The following is a 17,670-nucleotide window of genomic DNA, read 5'->3' on the forward strand; positions in this document are numbered from 1 at the left end:
TCTGTTGCTGCACTTGCAGCCTACCCCACAGCACCCCTGCTGGTCCACTCTTTTCGCCCCCCACTCGGTCCATCAATCCAGACTAGAGCTGGTTGTGTTTGGTGCCAAAACAGGTAGGCAGTTCTGTGAAGTGAATGAACATGCATTTAAAATTCAGGTAACAATGCAATTCATTTTCACTTGTGACTCCAGTAGAAGCCAGCTCCCCCTGCCTGTTCACTTCTCCAGGTGAACAGGCCTCGGCGGGGGAAGAAGGCACTGCTGCTAACAGCATGGCATGGCCCAATGGCTTCACCCGTGGCCCCAAGTACTGACATCTGTCCAGGGACGAGAAGGTGGGAGCCAGGGCACAAAACCCAAAAGGCCAGTGAGGTCCCTTAACAAGCCACTGACCCAATGGTAGAAGCACCAATACACCAAGCACAGGGACTTGCCTGGACAGTGGCCCCAGGGGCCTGAAGCATGGCAGAGACTCAACCACCCTGGGTTTGGATTGGAGAAACAACAGCTTCTTCCCTCGTCTAGCCTCCCCAGAGACACTCCCCCTGCACCCACTGAAGTCTCTTCTTCCATTTAAACCCCCATCTGCAGCCTTCGGGAAACCCAAGGAGAGGCTCATGGCAGGATGGGCTCCGTGTCTGCCCTGCTCCGGCTGCTGATGTATAACACTCCAGTGTCACGTGCAGTGCCTGGGCAGTGTCCTCGCTGGAGTGTGACCCTGGCTGGCACAAGCTGCTCTGCCAGGGCTGCGGCTCACCCCTGCCTCACACCTTCGCCTCTAACATGGCGTCCATCAGCCGGGCGCTGCTTGTGATGGCTGTCGTCAGGAATATAAACTTGTATCCTGAGAAATCCAAAGAGGTGAAAGGAAAACGGGTGAGACCAAAGGGCAGAGAGAAGTGGGGCTGCCAGGCTGCAGCTGAACCCCTGCTAGCGCCTGGCACTGCCACCAAGCCAACAGCAGAAGCATCACTATGCCAAGTACAGGGGGAGATGCTCAGAGTGCTGCTGTGAGCAGACGGGGGGAAGTGGGTGTTGAACCCTCCAGGCAGGGAGAAGCTGGGGGAGCCCAGAGCAGGCATCTGGCCAGGCCAAAGGCATGTGATGGGTGCCTCCCTAAAGCACTGTAAGGGAGGCCCGTACACCTCGGCACATGGACCCACGGTAGGAAGACTGGGGGGATGGTCCAAGGCTTTAACCTCCCCCTTTACTATGTCACAGCCTGGCAATTAGCCTCTGTGGCTGCAGCAGGTCCAGTTTCAGTAGCCAATGGCACAGGCAGGGCTAACTCATTGAGTCTGTGCCATGGGATTATCCTGTGGGTCTCTTTCCGAGAGGGAGGGGGGCAGTTTCTGGCTGCCAGATCCTTCCTCCCCAGCAGTGGAGGAGACAGTAACCCAGTGCCCTGGATGGTACCTTTCTCCTTCCCCAGGAATCGGAGAGCAGAGATCTCAGAAAAGGTGCAGCCTCCCAGGAAGACTGCTAGGATGACACGCTGCGCCTCCCAGGCGGGATTCTCCTCCATGACCGGCTCTGGAAGGAGCAGAGGATGAAGTGGAGCGGCTCCTCGAGCCCTCCCCCCCCCCAGCGATCCCAGAAGCAGGTATTACCTGTGGGAGCAAACTCATTGCCGTTCAGCAGGCGCACCACCTCCTCCAGGCCCAGCCAGCCCTTGCGCTCCAGCACCTGAAGAGAGACGGGCAGAGGAGTCCGTCAAGCGCAGGGGAAGCAGAAGAGCACCATAGGCCCAAAGCAGAGCAAGAGATCAGCTGCTAGCCCAGGGCACTGGGGTGGAATAAAGGGCAGACGAGCAGGTAGGTGCCTCACGTCTCCAGGAGCAGGTTAGACATTTCTAGCCCATCCAGCCCCAGCCAGGAGCCGTAGTCCCAATCAGAGGCACCTGTGGCCTATGCAGCAGGGGGGATCTGCTGGGCAGCGTAACAGGACCCACGAGGGCACCACGGAGCAGGAGGCACTTGCACAAACCTGACTGCTCCCAAGGAAGACGGAAACCCATGTGCCAAGGGACAGGGGTTCCCTGCCCCACACAGCATGGGCAGCTCTTGTCCCCCGGGGTGGGGCCCCCACAGATAGACTCACCTGTTCAATGATCTTGCAGCTCAGGGGGATGTAGGCCCCACTGAAGACATAGGCCATGTCTCGGGGCACCTTCAGGTTGTATTCACCATCGACCCGGGGGATCTGCAGAGACAGGCACATTGCTCCCAGAGGGCACCGATAGCTCGCTCACTGCTGGGGGGTGTAGAGGCTCTGGGTTTGAAGCACCCATGGGTGCAACCTCTGGGGTGCACCAATACATGAGACGCTGACCTGGCTGCTCTGGGCAGGACACAGAGTCCCCAGCCAGCTAGCGAAGATCCAGCGCCAAGCAGGCGAGCTTTGCACTGCTGCGAATGCAGCAAACTTGGGCCCTGGCAGCCAGCCGGAAGGTGCAAGTTCCATGGCCAGGGACACGCCTCTCTGCTGCTCTCAGAACACCAGCCCCTAACCACACAGGCTCTTTCCAGACTACAGCTGCAGCCTGGAATTCCCTCCCGACGCCCATGGGAAACCAGGCCAGCTCCTGGAGTGCAGGCGCAGTGTGTTCACACTGACCCACTCCGCTACACAGGGGCCTTTGCATTCTGTCAAGCTGCATCTTCCGGGGACGCAGCCCCAAACACTGCACAGGGCATCATGCTGCCTGGATGGGCGGCCAGGTCCACGGCAGAGAGGAAAGGCCACAGCCTCTCTTAACCCTGGAAGGGAGAAAGGGACCCAGCCACCATTGCTACCTGGATCCCCAAGGGTAACTCTCTGGCTCGCCTGCTGCCCTGCACAGGGGTGGCCACAGCCAGGGCCGGAAGAGGGCAGCCAAGGACACAGAGCCAGCGATGTTACACACCCCACCGAACCCCATCCTAGCAACAGGGCTGTGGGAGGGGCAGCCCAGCCAGCAGCTCCAGAGGGGACCTACCAAGCCCAGCTTCTTGCTTATGCCTCGGAAATTGCTCTTCCTGGCCAGAGAATTAAAAGCGTCCGTGAGTTTCCCTGAAAAACAAGGCAAAGAGGTGGTTTGGAGCCAAGGCCCTCAGGATCCCCCACTAGCTCATGTGACCTCAGCAAATTCTCTCCGGCTGGCAAGAGCTGGCGTGAGGTGAGCCCACAGGGAGCGCTGCTACAGGGCAGAGGATACAGGGAGCGAGTTTTATTTCCCCTGGGACTGAGGGGTGACCTGCCCTGCAGGGTCTCCCCACTTCCCCCCTCAAACCTTCCACTCCAGAGCACAGCCAGCTCCCTCCCTGCCCAGCCTGAGCTGAGAGAGGCTAGAGCATGACCTGGAGAGAGACACTGAGCATCCCCCGCCAGCTCTGGGAGCAGGGACCATGGGGAAGTGCCCCAAGATCCTCCCACAGCTCAGAGGCAGGCAGGGCTCAGCCCTCTGAACTGCCCCAGAGCGCTGTAGGCAGAATTGCCCCATACCTGCTGCTCGGTCGGTCACCAGCTTGCTGACTTTGCTCTCCACGGCAGTCAGGGTCTCCCCTGGGGCCTGCTCTGTCAGCAGCCCGATGCGCTTGAGGTTATGAAAGGTCAGCAGGTGCTCAGGCCCATAACTCTGGGGGGCAAGGGGAGATGAGGGTCAGGCCAGAACTCTCGCACCCAGGGCGGGTGGGCGCAGGACAGAGCCCCAGTCTGGGGAACGGAGCAGTCTGCCAGCCTGACACACAATGCCCCGGGGCGTATGGACACTCGGTGTGGAGAGGTAGTCGGGCCCGCTGCAGCCTGAGGAGATGGCACAGCAAGGGACAGCATGAACACAATATGCAAACAAGCACCCCGTGCGGAGCGTGGAGCTGGTAATCAGACCTGGGACGAACTGGCCCAGTACCCGCACTCTAACAGCCTCCCTGGCTCTTGGGCCCGGGGACCAGGCCAGAACCTTCCAGCAACGCAGGAGAGGAGAGCATGCAGGAGAAGGGTTACTGCACGCCCACCTGTTGGCATGTTCCAGTCCCCCACCCCACACACACACGGTCCCCCCGGTACTCCCACCACACATGCTCCCCCCAGTACCTCCTCTACACACACACACACACGCTCCCCCCGGTTACCCCCTCCATTATCACCTCCCCACCCACCCGCACACTCCCCCCGGTACCCCTCCCCCCCCCCCCGCACACCCCCCACTCACCTGGAGGTACTGGGTTTTCAGGGAGCGATAATCCTTAGGGATCAGCCCTGTGGGGGTTTAACAAACAGGGAGAGCTGAGTGAAAAGCCCCATAACCATGTCCCCCCACAGCTGCCCCCTTTCTCCAGCGAGAAGCTCACCATTTTCCGTGACCGACAGGAGGCACATTAAGCGCAGACTCTCGCTGGGGGAGACCTGCACAGAAATTGGGGAGGGTGAGCGAGTGGCCAGCCCAGCCCAGCTCAGCCCGTCCCCGCCCAGGTGCAGCACTCACCTGCCGGTCGATGTGCTCTTCTATGTAGCTGGTGCTCTCGCGGATGTCGAACCCCTCCAGGAGAGCTAAGGGGGAAAGGGAACAGTCACCTGCACCCTCAGAGTGAGCCCTGGGCTGCACTGCCCGGCCGGAGCCCGCAGGAGCCCTAGGCCTGGGGATTGCCAGCCTCCTGGGCTGGTGGGAGGAGGGGCCCGGGAATCAGGATCATCCCCAGCTCTGTCCACACTGCCCAGTGACCACCCGCTCCACTCTGCCAGCTCTGGGAGGAGAGGGCAACGCCTGGTATTCCTCACTAAGCCCCTTGGGGAAAGGGAGCACCCTGCAATGCCCTTCCCTCAGGCTGGAGCAGCACGTTTAACCCTTCAGGGACCTGCCTGCCAGGTCCCACCAGCCCCAAAGCACAAGCACCTGTCTTTGACAGTGGCCATCTGGAGCACTGGTGGCCTGGGAGGGGAATGGCACACAGCCCCAGGTGTTGGAGGAGCCCAGGCTGGGCTGGCAGGAGTCTCACTCACAGTGCTCAGTCTTTAGCAGCTCCTGGAAATCCTGCTTGGTTTTCTTCTTCATGATGGACTCGCAGGCGCCAATATCTGCATGCCCCAGACAGAGGAAATCAGTGCGGGGTCTCTGCACAAGAACCCTGGGGCCACACAGCCAGGGATGGGGCTGCCAGAGGGGGGAGAGATAGAGACGCCCCCACATGCCAGCAGCCTCTAGCCTGGCTGGGGCAATCTGCACTGCTTTCCCAGCCCGCCCAGTGTCCGGGAGATGTCCTTAGGCACCTCCCTTTTCCCCACTGTACACCGGGACCTACGCAGGCTCAGCAGGCGGTGCTCCTGCTTTAACCCCTTCAGCTCCTGGGAGACAAAGTTCTTCATTTGCTTGATGTCCATCCCGCGTCGTCGCTGCAGGAGGAGAGAGTGTCTGAGCACTGGGCTGAAGGGAAGGGAAGAGAGGGCCCCTCCACACCCCCAACAAGGTGAGGGAGAGCCAGGGTGGGGAGCAAAGGGCCCAGCGTGGGATGGGTGCAGCCCCTGGCAGTTGGTGGGGCTGCTCCGGGGCAGGGTGATCCTGTCACTCACATCGTACTGTGTCTGCAGGTTTCGTGCCTTCTGACTCAGGAAGCCGAAGACGTTGGAGAAGTGTTCGTTCCGGATCTCGCTGAACACCTGTGCCAGAACAGGCCCAAAGGGGTCAGCCAGCTGGCCAGGGCCTGGCATGGGATTCCCAAGAGAGTACCCCCATGCCAGGCACAGACACACCAGTAGCCAAGCACTCATTTAGCAAGCTCCCTGCAGCCCAGCAGATTGACAGAGGGCACCGTGGCTAAGGGGGGCCACGCTGCACCCACAGGCAGGAGGAGCAGTCAGAAAACCTCCAGTGACCGGACCTCCGAAGGCCACAGGCTGCGAGTTGGGGCTCCGCGTGGTCAGCCCCCACGGGGCGGATGCCAGGATGCTGGGGACTGCGGTTCTACAGGGCAAAGGAGCTGGTACCAAAGCCCCATTTCTACAATCTCTGGACTGGGCTCTGCCTCCCCACCATACCACAATCAATCCAACTACCCCCAGCGCTACTCTGCCCACCCGGCTGGCACTCGCCAGGTTAGCAGGGCCCTGGTGGGCGGAGCGCAAGCGGGCATGTCAGCCGGGCTCACCTTGTCCTGGGCATTGAGCAGCACTTTGAAGCTCCTGTCAGAGGAGGTGACGTCTGGCCCGAAATCCACACTCCCTGCCGAGAGCAGGGGAACAGTTACAGTGCCCAGGCCACTGCCCCATGCTCTGCGGCGCTTCCAGTGCCCCGGGACAGTCTGTTCCATTAACCACCCACCCGGCCAGCGGGACGCAGCCCGGGCTATCAGCCACACTCAGCAGCCCCAGAGCTGGGGGCCATCTGCGCTCCAAGGGGAATCCACCGCAGCTACTCCCTGGGGATGGGTCCTTGGGGCCTGCGCTATGCCCACCCCGTAATGCTCGCTTACACCTCCCTCAGAGGCATCTGCGACAGCCCCACTGGTCTGACATGCGCCACGCGTCCTGCCGCTTGGCATGGAGCATCCGGTCTGTGCCCAGAGGGGACAGAGGCAGTGAGCAAAGCTGCCAAAGGAACTGCCCCAGAGCACAACACAGCTCATGTGCCAATCCCCACGCCCCATCAAAGGGCTTGGGAGACCATCTGCAATGGCCAACATTAGGTAGCCCCCACCCCCATCCCAGCCTCCCTGGCCCCCTCCCCCACCTTGGGGAGCTGCTGAGGAAGATTGTCTGGGGCAGAGATCTACAGGCACTTTCGTGTCTCTGCAGTCACCCTCCATGCCACAGGCAGGGCCCCCTTGCCCAGCCCCGCTGCCATCTCTTCCAGCCACCCACACTTACCACATTTGATGCGGAACGTGTCGTCCACCAGGCCCTCATACACCACCTGGGAGCAGAGCGCCGTGACGTAATCCACATCTGCAACGAGACGCACAGGGGCACATGTTGGGCCTCCCCACCTGACCCCCACCTGCCACTGCTGGCTGCCCCCAGCTCACTACCTCAAGCCCCTCAGCAGCCCCTAGAAAGAGCCCACTACCCCTCCCCCCAGAGGCCTCCAGCAGCAGCCCGCGCCTGTGACTGCAGCAGCCCCTACCTCGGTCCATGAGGAAGACATGGCTGATCTCAGGTCTCCTGGCGTGGCTGTCACCCTCGCTCTCCTCCACCAGCTCTCGCCACACCTCATAGACCATCTGGGAGGGGGGGGAGGCAGCACATCAGTGCCCATACATGCTGGCCCCAGGCCAGGAGCACATCAGCAAGCCCCCAACACCAGAGAACAGGCCGGGACAGCCTGCCAGCGGCGAGCCCTGGGGCCAGGGGAGGGTGGTTGGGTCCCTCACAATCACGTTAGCTGACCAATTCCCCCTCACTCCTGCCTTGATAGGAGGCAGGCATTTCCCTGGCCCCCCTCTATGCGACGCTCCCTGCGGGACACATTTATAACAACCAGCAGTCCCTCCGCGGGCGGGAGCCCCCATTCCACGGGCCCATCTGAAACTCACAGGTGGGATGTTTGTACGCGTCTCCCTGCCCCCCATATTCGTACGAGTCCCCACATCCCTGAAGGAATTCAAATGAGAGGGCTCCCACTTCCAGCAAATAGCCCTGACCCCAAAGCAGGGGGACCCCACCAGGCCATGGCCCCCAGCCGTGCAGCTCTCGTACCTTGGCACACCTGCCAATCCCATAGGTGTTCGCAAAAGGCCCAAAGAGAGAGTTCAGCAACTGCAGAGCTCGAGCGATGGTGCTGATCCAGCGCTGATCCCCTTCCTGCAGGGCCCGCAAGAGCAGCAGTCAGCAAACACTGACCCCCCCAGGACTCCCCGGCCAGGGCAGGCTGGCCCCCAGGAGCCCCCCAGCATCTAAGCAGGGACATGGACTTTGGCCAGGGTGCACTCCCAAGGTGCTGATGGGGGCATGGGAATCTGTTCAGCCCAATGGACACCTACCCACCTCTCCCAAACCAGCACAGCACTGGCAATCTGCACAGGCCAGCCCACCAGGTGAGAGGCATGGGGGGAGGGGGGGGGTGTAAAGCCCTGCCCTCCCCCCCCAGCTCGCTCTCCCGAGGGCTTTGCTGTGATGCTGCAGGGGTGATTTCCCAGGGAACTATGCCACTGACCAGGAAGTAATCCCGAAAGAACTCCGGCAGCTCCATGCTGAGGAGATCGTCATCCAGGGGGAGCAGGTAGAAGGCCCACTCGTCACAGGTCACATCTGAGGTGGGGACAGAAGAGAGCAGAGGCAAGGTAGTCCCAGGACCCGCTGCAGCGATGGCCCGAGGGCTCTCACACGCAGGCCCTGCAGGAGCTGGACTTTTGGGGGGGGCCTATTTGCTGTGGTGCTGGAGCAGGATTGCCCATCACTCTCCCTGTACGACAGGTCCCGGAGGGGGCCCAGCCTCTCCCCCTTGATGGTGGGTCTGTGCCCCATCGGGGGATGTTCCGGAGCACTGTCATTTGCGTTCCCGTCCCCACGCCAGGACGGCACACAGATGCCTACTCTGTAGGGAACAAGCCCCGGTGTTCTGCTGTCTGAGCTTCCCCACCAAGCTGGATCTAGGCAATGACCTGAACAACGTCCCCTTGCAGTCCCCACAGTGCCTGTGGCATCACCTTCCCCACTCACCACCATAGATTCCCTCTTCCTCCAGCACCAGCTCACAGCTGTAAAACTGCAAGAAAGGAAGAGGCTGGTTAGTGCCCAGGCAGCGCCCGCACCGTGGCCAATGGGGTGTGACCAAGGGTTCCATGGCAGTGCCTCGGGCTGGCCCTCTTCACTGCGCCTTGCCAGACATGGCAACATTTGGGTTTGGTGTCAAACTTCTGGACAGGAAACTGGGAACTGGTTATTCCGACTCTGTGGGGAAGGGAAGCCTGGGTGTGCAGGAGAGTGGGGGCAGGAGGGGACTGGATGGGTGGCAGGCATAAAGGAGGAAGGGAAGGTTGCATGTGAGAGATGCAGAGGTGTGAAGGAGGAGCGGTGGGGTAGATGGGGAGGGGGTTGGACACAGGCCAGGTGTGAAGGGGTGGAGGGAAGGCTGGGTGGGCAGGAGAGCAGGATGGGGTAGATGGGGAGGGGGCCGGACACAGGCCAAGTGTGAAGGGGTGGGGGGGAAGGCTGGGTGGGCAGGAGAGCAGGATGAGGTAGATGGGGACGGGGTCGGACACAGGCCAGGTGTGAAGGGAAGGCTGGGTGGGCAGGAGAGCAGGATGAGGTAGATGGGGACAGGGCCGGATACAGGCCAGGTGTGAAGGGGTGGGGGGAAGGCTGGGTGAGCAGGGCAGCCACACTGACCTTCTGGGGGCTGAAGATAATCTTGTACTTCCGGCTCCTCCCCATCGCCTTGTCAGCATTGACAATATCTGCAGACAAGACTCTGGTTAACTAGAGCCACTAAAAACCCTATGGTTAAACCAGTGCCCTGTGATCTCACAAGGCATGTGACACACCAGCCGGACAAGACAGCAGACTTCAGGGTGTGCACTCAGCCTCTGGCCCTGAGCTCCAAGTCACCCTATGCCCGGATGCTAGCACTCGCCTCTGGGGATTGCCCAGCACTAACTTCACCCCTACCCAAGGATTACCCAGAGCCCACAATCCAGGACAGTAACTGCCCCCCTCACACACTCACCAATATCCCCGGCACCAGACAGTGGAGTCTGCTAGCCAGCCCTACCCAGAAGCCACCCCATACTACGGGCCCTACATAAGTAATCACTGATATCTGCATAGCAAGCAACAGCTCCCACTCACCAGCAACGTACTTCATGTTCTTGATCCGTGGCCGGACTAAGAAGCACAACCTGGAGTGAGGCAGACAGAGACTCACCAACTGGGAGGGACACAAGAGAGGCACCAGAAATAGGACCCGACACTCCTGGAGCCCTCCCCTCCTCCCGCCCATGAATGCCATGCTGGGGCCCTCCCTGGTAAGCCAGAGACACAGCGAAAGCAGGCCCAGGGAGGCAGGCAGCTTCCTGAGCTGAAGGTAGGAGATGGGAACGCAGCCCCCAGACTAGCTGCCTGAGCTCCGCTTGTCACATCACCAAACCCCCAAGTATATCCCTGCTCCCAAGTCCCACAGCAGCCTCTCAGCTCTCACTCCCCTGCAGTGCTGGCAGCCAGCACCAGGCCCACACCCTTCAGCTTACTCAGAGCCATGGCCCAGGCTGAAAGGGCACAGAGGAGAGGGCATGCGCCTGACACGGCACTGCGGAGAGGCAGACCCCTGGGCACAGGGCAGTGCAGTGTGTCTGGTCAAGCCTGTGGAGATGCAGAGTACAGCTGCAGCTGGGCAGGCTCCAGGTATGACCCACACAGAGCCATGGGGGTCAGGTAAGAGACTCACTGGTCGCTAGTGCTAACGATGGGTTTGTTCTCCACTTTGTACAGCTTGTCCACTTCATGTTGCTAGAGAAATAGGAGGGGAGGAGAGTGTTAACTTACAAACCCTGCACAGACTAGAGTAGCTTTTGTAGCTGATTCCCGAAGCCCCCTTCACAGGCCTCCGGCTGCTGCACAAAGCCAGATCCCCCTCCTGTGAGTCTGCGCCCCGCAGCTGCCTGCTCGACAGGGCAGCGACCTGGTGATGCAGTGTGTGAAGTGATCACCACACATGGCACTGTAGACATGGAACAAGGGGTTTCCACTATGGGCTAATACAGGAAACTCCCTACACACAGCTCTGTCAACCTCTCTCAGGCCTGACCTGCAGACCCCAGAACTGCCATAGATCTAGTCCTGGGCCTCCCTGTGCAGAGAAATACAGTTCTGCGAACAGGGCTGGCCACATGGACGAATGTGGATGAGGTTGAACTCACTGTATTGGCAAAACCACTAGAGCAGCTGCCTGTGGCCCGCAGCCAGCCAGCCTGCCCAGTGCCCTAAAGCAAGGCCTTGGTTCAGTACTGCCCTGGCCAGAGTGCACCTGCGGGTACCTTCAGAATGGAGACGTTGGCAATTCGGTCCAGGGGGCTCATCAGATCTGCCTCAATGAACAGGTCCTTCTTCCCGGGCAGCTGGGGGGGAACAAACAGAGCAGCATAGGTGCCGCGAAAAGCCCAGCCTGGCACAGGCTGTCCCAGAGGCATCGCTCCCCAGCTGGCTGTAAGTCCCCTGCCTGCCGGCTCCACTCCCCGCCGCACCACACAAGCGCAGCTACCCGGGCAGGAGCGGCCAGCGCCCAGGGATCTCCCGCTAGCAAAGGTCGCTACAGTAACACCAGCTACCGGGCGCATCCAGCCGCCTTCCCAGGGGACGTGCCTCGGACTCAACGCCCTGCAAGTGTTCCGGGGCCGGGACCTGAGACCCCATCCACGGGCCGGGGGCTCCTCCGCCCGCCGGGACAGCGCGTCTGGCCAGGAAGTGGCGCTTCCTCTGGGACCGAACCGGGGTGGCGGGGACAGGCGCGGAGCGGGCCCCGGGGACGGGCGCGGAGCGGGCCCCGGGGCGGCGGTGATGGGCGCGGAGCGGAGCAGGCCCGGGGAGGCGGTGGCGGTGATGGGCCCGCAGCAGGCCCGGCGCGGCGGGGATGGGCGCGGAGCGGGGCGGGCCCCGGGGCGGCGGTGGCGGTGATGGGCGCGGAGCGGAGCAGGCCCGGGGAGGCGGTGGCGATGATGGGCCCGCAGCAGGCCCGGCGCGGCGGGGATGGGCGCGGAGCGGAGCGGGCCCCGGGGAGGCGGTGGCGGGGACGGGCGCGGAGCGGAGCGGGCCCCGGGGAGGCGGTGGCGGGGACGGGCGCGGAGCGGAGCAGGCCCGGGGAGGCGGTGATGGGCCCGGAGCAGGCCCGGGGAGGCGGTGGCGGTGATGGGCCCGCAGCAGGCCCGGCGCGGCGGGGATGGGCCCGGCCCGGCGCTCACCTGCTCCAGCAGGTAGATGAGCTGGTCTCGCGCCAGCCGCTTGAGCACGGTGAAGTCCGGCCCGTCGGGCGCGTCGCGGCGGCCGGCGAAGGCCATGCTGGGCCCGGCCCCTGCGGCGAGAGGGACCGGGCCGGCGGCCGCCACCCCCGGGGTCGCGCTGCGGGCGGCACCTGCCAGGAACGGACCCGGCACCGCGCCTCGCTCCCGGAGCCGTGCGCCCACTTCCGCTTCCGGCGGAACTGCCGGTACCGGAAGTGCCGGGAGCCATGGAGACCGGGCCCACCCCCCACTACAGCAGGGGCAGGTGCCGACCCCGCGGAGCGGCCGGGACCTGAGTGCGCCAGCCCGGGGGGGGCTCTCCGGGGGGGAGGGTGCGGTGAGGGGCTCTCCGGGGGGGAGGGGGGGGGCAGAAGGCGCGGGGAGGGGCTGTGCGCATCCACACTCAGGCCCTCCAGCCTCCGCCGCCCTCCCAGGTGGCTCCACCCCGCACTGCTGCCAAGTGAAGCCTCCCGCAGTCCAGCTGCTCTGCCCATGGGCTTGGCAGCTCTGGTTCCCCCCAGCCCCTCAGAGCCCCCAGGGCAGGAGGCCTACGCTTTGCCCAGACCTCAGGGGACAGGGACGCAGACACCAAATTCATGGCACTCAGGGCTTTTATTTAGAGACAGTTACTGGGTTCGGTCCCCAAGCTGAGCAGGCTGCACTCAGAGCCCAGACCCTGACCCCCAGTTAGGGTGTGACCTCCCCAGAGCCTTAGGGCCCCCACCCCACCTGTACTAGGGACAGGAAACAAGCTGAGGGGAAGGGTCTGTCAACCCCCACTTCTCCTCCTCAGCTGAGCCACAGGGCAAGGTTTATGGGAGTCTTTAGGAGGAGCGTATGTCCTGCTCCCTCTGGAGAGGGAAGTTCAGTGCTGGAGGCCAGAGGAGAAGGAGAGAAGCAGTGGAAATGAGTGCTGCCTCCCCCACCCCCAGGAGAGTGTGGGTATTCTGTAGCCGGTGACTGCTTGGGCTTTAATCCCCTGTCCCGTTCTGTGCTGCCCTTTATCTGGCCCCCATCTCTGTACCCTCCCTTGCCCAGGGGGCAGGAGTGCCCGAACAGGTGGGTTAGTAAGAGGCGTCCATGCAGCTATCACTGACTCGCTGGTCTGAGGGAGCTGGCCTGTGGAAGGCATGCTGCGGGAGTCAGTAGTTAACATCACATGGCAGGCATCCCGCACAGTCACTCCGGCAGCCCTCGCTCCCTGAACAGCTGCTGCAACTTCTCCTCCAGCGCAGGGCTTGTCTCACGCAGACCCTTCACCACCTGTGAGGCCCACAGGAAGTACTCCTGGACCCGCTGCTCAGACCAGCCTAGGGCAGAGAGCACCATGTGTCAGAGACATACCGATACAAGTAGGCAGCACACACACAGGGACAGGCTGTGACCCCAAGAGGCACATGCCAACTCACAGCATAGGCTGCAAGAGCTAGGGCCCATAGGGGGTGGTACCAGGCAAAGGAAAGGAAAGAGTCCCATTTACTTTGATGGACGCATTCCTACAACGAGGGCCAAAGCGCCGGCCGCTCTGCTCAGCTTCGGTAGGCAGATGGTAGCCGGCCAAAGACAGGGTACCTGACAGAGAGCTCTGCTCTCAGTGTACGTGTGGGCTCAGCACGGAGCTGTTCTCTACACGCTCGGTATGCAGAGACGCTGGAACTGTCCCTGGGCACGTGCAGACCCCGGGCCGGGTGCCAGGACTTTCAGCCCCCGATAATGCCCTGCCTCTCCTACTGCAGCTGGAGGAGGCTCCACGTTTGCTTTACGTAGCAATAGGGCACATCGCCTCTTTTCAGAGCTCCCAACACTGAGGCAGACACCAAATGCATGAGCGGTGGTGACGCTATGCAGCAGAGGGTAGCTCCAGCACTTCCCGTGCCCACGGCTAGCCCATCAGCGGCAGGGAGCCCCGGCGTGCCAACCTGCTGGCGTGCAGCGGTTCAGGTCCCGCAGGTTGTACAGCTTGTCTGCCAGTTTGACCAGCTTGGCTCCCCGGCTGCTGTGGGGCGCACGCTCTATCTGCAGGCGCTTCCGCTCCATCTTGGGCAACATCTTGTCATCCGTCACCTCCTCCACAATCCGCCTCACCTCCCGCCCAAACTGCTCCTCGATCTCCGAGAAGGTGGTGTCTGTGTCCTCCACTGTGTCGTGGAGCAGAGCAGCCTGCGGGAGAGGGGACAGGCTGAGCGGCAGTCGGGGGTCCATGAAAACGAGGGGCAGGCTGGAGCCCAGCGGGAGTCCCCGGGGTGGGGGCTCACGGGCTTGTTACAGCCCCTCTCCTCCTGCTTGGAGCGTGGGATTTACCTGCAGCACCGCAATGTCCGTTACTCCAGCCTCCCGAGACAGGATCCTGGCCACACCTAGACACACACACGGGGGTCACGCAGACAGCCGGGGCGGGGGGGGCGGGACCCGGTGCTGCCCGCGGCCCAGCCGGGAGGGGCTGGGGCAGGCCCGGCTGCCGCACCCCCCCCGGTGGATAGCACCGCTCCGGGCCCGGGCATCTCCCGGGGCGGCTGCTCTGCAGAGCGGGACCCTCGCTGCCGCTTTCCCGGCTGGGATCTGAGCCCCGCCCCCCCCCCACCGGATCGCCCGCCCCGTCCCGGCACACCCCCCCCCCCGCCCCGGCACACCCCCCCACCGGATCGCCCGCCCCGTCCCGGCACACCCCCCCCACCGGATCGCCCCGCCCCGCCCCGGCACCCCCCCCCCGCCACACACCGCCCCCCATCGGATCGCCCCCCCCCCCGTCCCGGCACACACCCCCCCCACCGGATCGCCCCCCCCCCCCCCGCCCCGGCACACACCGCCCCCCATCGGATCGCCCCCCCCCGTCCCGGCACACCCCCCCCCCGCCCCGGCACACCCCCCCACCGGATCGCCCGCCCCGTCCCGGCACACCCCCCCCCCCGCCCCGGCACACACCGCCCCCCATCGGATCGCCCCCCCCGTCCCGGCACACCCCCCCACCGGATCGCCCGCCCCGTCCCGGCACACCCCCCCCCCGCCCCGGCACACACCGCCCCCCATCGGATCGCCCCCCCCCGGCACACACACCCGATCGCCCCCCCAGGAACACGCCCCCCCGATCGGCTCGCCCCCCCAAGCACACCGCCCCCGGATCGGCCCCCCGAGCCCCCCCCCACCGATGGGGTGGTTGATGTACGGGGTCCCCTCGGGGTCCTTCCGCCGCTGCTGCTTGTGCTTCCGGGCTGCGAAGTCGGCGGCCTCCAGCAGCCGGGCGGCCTCGGAGCCCATGGCGGGGGGGGGGGGCACTCCCGGCACCGCAGAGCATGCCGGGAACGGCCTGCCCCTCGCCCCGCCCCCGCTGCAGTGTCCCGGCCGTGCCAAGCCCCACAGACCCAGCGCCGGGCTCCGGCCCCCTCCAGCAGGAGCCGGGACTCCACCAAGCAGCTGCCAGGGACCTGGGACCCGGCCACACCTGGGACCCTGTGCGAACCCCCCTTCCCAGGGACCAGAGCCGGGCGCTGCAGGCCAGGCTGCCAGAGGCTGCCGAGAGCCTGAAACACTTGCTCCAAAGGGTACAGGAAGGTAGCGTCTGAAACCCCCTGTCCCACAGCCACCACCCCACTTGGCTCCCCGAGCCCAGGAACGCTCAGCACCCCAGGGGGTAACACGCCCGCTGCACAGCCAGCGCTGCTGCTCCTTGGGGTGGCCCTGGCGGGAGGGGACGCCCATTGGGCAGGAGGGTGCCAGGGGCCTCCTCAGCAAAGGGACCGCCGCAGCACACACACAGCTGTGACCAAGTCCAGGACAGGGTCCCGCGAGGCAGCAGGCACTTGGTAATATTTTATTTTTCCCTGGGTGGAAAGGACAGCAACATGAGCCAACCCCACGCCCTGGGCAGGCCGACAGCAAGAGAAGCCCACCCACCCCCTACCCACTCTTTTCACCACCAGACTGGGGGAAGGGCTGCATGTTGTTCTCCCCCTCCCCAGGGGCTAGTCTAGCTGGGATCCTATACAAGAAATTCCCATTGCCGTCAAAATAGTCCTGTCCTCTCTGCATCACTTTGGTGCCGGCGCCCCAGCCTTCTGCGGCCAACTCCTCCACACTCAGGACCTCGCCATCCCACTCTTCAGCGTCTCCTCCTGCCCAAGAGTTTCTCATGAGGGTGGCTTCCATCCCAGCCACAGGCTTGCTTCCATCCTCCTGAAGAGGCTCCAGTTGGGCGTTCCTGTTTTGCCTCGCCCCAGCTCTCCAAAGCTGCAGAGTGCTCTGGGGTTTTGGGCCCCCAGGCGCGAGAAGGGCTCCAGACTGCGCGGCTTCTCCTGCAGAGATGGCCACCAGCTCAGCTCTCCGCTCTGGGCCAGGCTGCTGCTCCCGGCTCCCCTGTTTACCCAACACCTTGGCATCCTGCTTCATCCTTCGCTCCAGCGGGGGAGAGAACTTGCTCCTCAGCACCCTCTGGATGACATCCGTGCTGACGCAGAAACCTTGGGCCAGACGGGCCACGGGCCATTCCTCGGGGAAGGCCTGCCTGAGGTACCTGCAACAGAGGCAGAGTCACTGCCAGCCCAGAGCCTGGCAAGCACAGCGGTGCCCTAGTCCCACCTGCTGCTCCAGCAGCCCGCACCGGGGGCACTGGCCAGACCTGCCCGGCCCACGCTCCAGGGCGGGGCTGCCAGCGGCACCACCTCCCGCCCTGCTCACCGGATCTGCTCCATGGCCTGCCAGCTCAGGCTGCGCTGGGGGGGCCCCGCGGGCTCCAGCTCCCTCCGTAGCCTCCGCAGCCTCCCCGCCTTCCTCTGCTGTTGCAGTGCCCTGGGGAGGGAGGAAGAAGGAAGTGAGGGGCTGAGTGCACTCAGGACCCCCATCCTGCCCAGCCCCCTCCCCCCACCCAGCCACTCTGCCCCCCCATCCTGCCCCGGCCACTCTGCCCCCAGCCCGTCCACTCTGCCCCCCCATCCTGCCCCGTCCACTCTGCCCCCTCATCCTGCCCCCAGCCCGGCCACTCTGCCCCCCCATCCTGCCCCCGCTACTCTGCCCCCCCACTCTGCCCAGGCCCCCGCCACTCTGCCCCCCCAATCCTGGCCAGGCCCCCGCCACTCTGCCCCCCCAATCCTGGCCAGGCCCCTGCCACTCTGCCCAGGCCCCCCCCATCCTGCCCCCCCCATCCTGCCCCCCCCCTGCCCACTCTGCCCCCCCACTCTGCCCAGGCCCCCGCCACTCTGCCCCCCCGATCCTGCCCAGGCCCCCCCCACTCTGCCCCCCATCCTGCCCCCCCTGCCCACTCTGCCCCCGCCCCCGCCACTCTGCCCCCCCACTCTGCCCAGGACCCGCGCCCCCAGCCTGGTCACTCTGCCCCCCCATCCCGCCCCCGCCTTAGCCCAGCCGCCACCCGTCACCTCTCCGCCTCCTGCAGCGCCGGGTCCGGCCCCGCCCCCCGGGCCAGCAGGCGGCTCAGCCCCGCAGCCCGCAGCGCCCGAGGCAGCAGCGGCCCCGCCATGGCCGGCGCAGACACGCGTGAGACTGGGGGCGGGGCGGGGCTGAGAACGAGGCCCGGGGGCGGGGCTGAATCGGCGGGGCGGGGTCTGGGGAGCTAGGGCCGCCCCTGAGGCTGAGACCCAGGGACCGGGAGGCGGGGCGCTGCAGGGGAGCTGTGGGGGTGTTGGGGGAGATCTGGGGGCGCTGCAGGGGAGATGTGGGGGTGTTGGGGGAGATCTGGGGGCGCTGCAGGGGAGATGTGGGGGTGTTGGGGGAGATCTGGGGGTACTGGGGCAGGGCGCTGCAGGGGAGATGTGGGGGT

At 64.5% G+C, this 17,670-nt stretch overlaps 3 protein-coding genes across 3 annotated transcripts; all 3 read right to left on the reverse strand.

Moving 5' to 3' along the window:
- Positions 1 to 131: 131 nt before the first annotated feature.
- Positions 132 to 12,085, reverse strand: VPS33B (VPS33B late endosome and lysosome associated). Its single transcript, XM_054042658.1, has 23 exons — positions 11,865 to 12,085; positions 10,944 to 11,024; positions 10,355 to 10,416; positions 9,760 to 9,809; positions 9,301 to 9,368; positions 8,632 to 8,677; positions 8,126 to 8,220; positions 7,669 to 7,773; positions 7,097 to 7,193; positions 6,841 to 6,918; positions 6,123 to 6,196; positions 5,548 to 5,634; positions 5,280 to 5,370; positions 4,981 to 5,055; positions 4,466 to 4,530; positions 4,332 to 4,386; positions 4,193 to 4,239; positions 3,484 to 3,616; positions 2,978 to 3,051; positions 2,101 to 2,202; positions 1,611 to 1,686; positions 1,417 to 1,533; positions 132 to 844 (listed from the first exon to the last, which is right to left on the reverse strand). Exons 1-23 carry the CDS (start codon positions 11,958 to 11,960, stop codon positions 765 to 767), a joined length of 1,854 nt encoding a protein of 617 aa, XP_053898633.1. The 5' UTR covers positions 11,961 to 12,085; the 3' UTR covers positions 132 to 764.
- A 411-nt stretch (positions 12,086 to 12,496) lies between these two features.
- HDDC3 (HD domain containing 3) lies at positions 12,497 to 15,176 on the reverse strand. Its single transcript, XM_054041778.1, has 4 exons — positions 15,047 to 15,176; positions 14,205 to 14,260; positions 13,823 to 14,063; positions 12,497 to 13,213 (listed from the first exon to the last, which is right to left on the reverse strand). The coding sequence occupies exons 1-4, from the start codon at positions 15,156 to 15,158 to the stop codon at positions 13,083 to 13,085; spliced, it is 540 nt and encodes a 179-aa protein (XP_053897753.1). The 5' UTR covers positions 15,159 to 15,176; the 3' UTR covers positions 12,497 to 13,082.
- Positions 15,177 to 15,673: 497 nt separating this feature from the next.
- Positions 15,674 to 17,397, reverse strand: NGRN (neugrin, neurite outgrowth associated). Its single transcript, XM_054041981.1, has 3 exons — positions 17,270 to 17,397; positions 16,575 to 16,685; positions 15,674 to 16,410 (listed from the first exon to the last, which is right to left on the reverse strand). Exons 1-3 carry the CDS (start codon positions 17,368 to 17,370, stop codon positions 15,798 to 15,800), a joined length of 825 nt encoding a protein of 274 aa, XP_053897956.1. The 5' UTR covers positions 17,371 to 17,397; the 3' UTR covers positions 15,674 to 15,797.
- Positions 17,398 to 17,670: the final 273 nt, after the last annotated feature.

Source organism: Malaclemys terrapin, chromosome 10, assembly GCF_027887155.1.
Source record: "Malaclemys terrapin pileata isolate rMalTer1 chromosome 10, rMalTer1.hap1, whole genome shotgun sequence".
NCBI classification, from domain to species: Eukaryota; Metazoa; Chordata; order Testudines; family Emydidae; genus Malaclemys; species Malaclemys terrapin.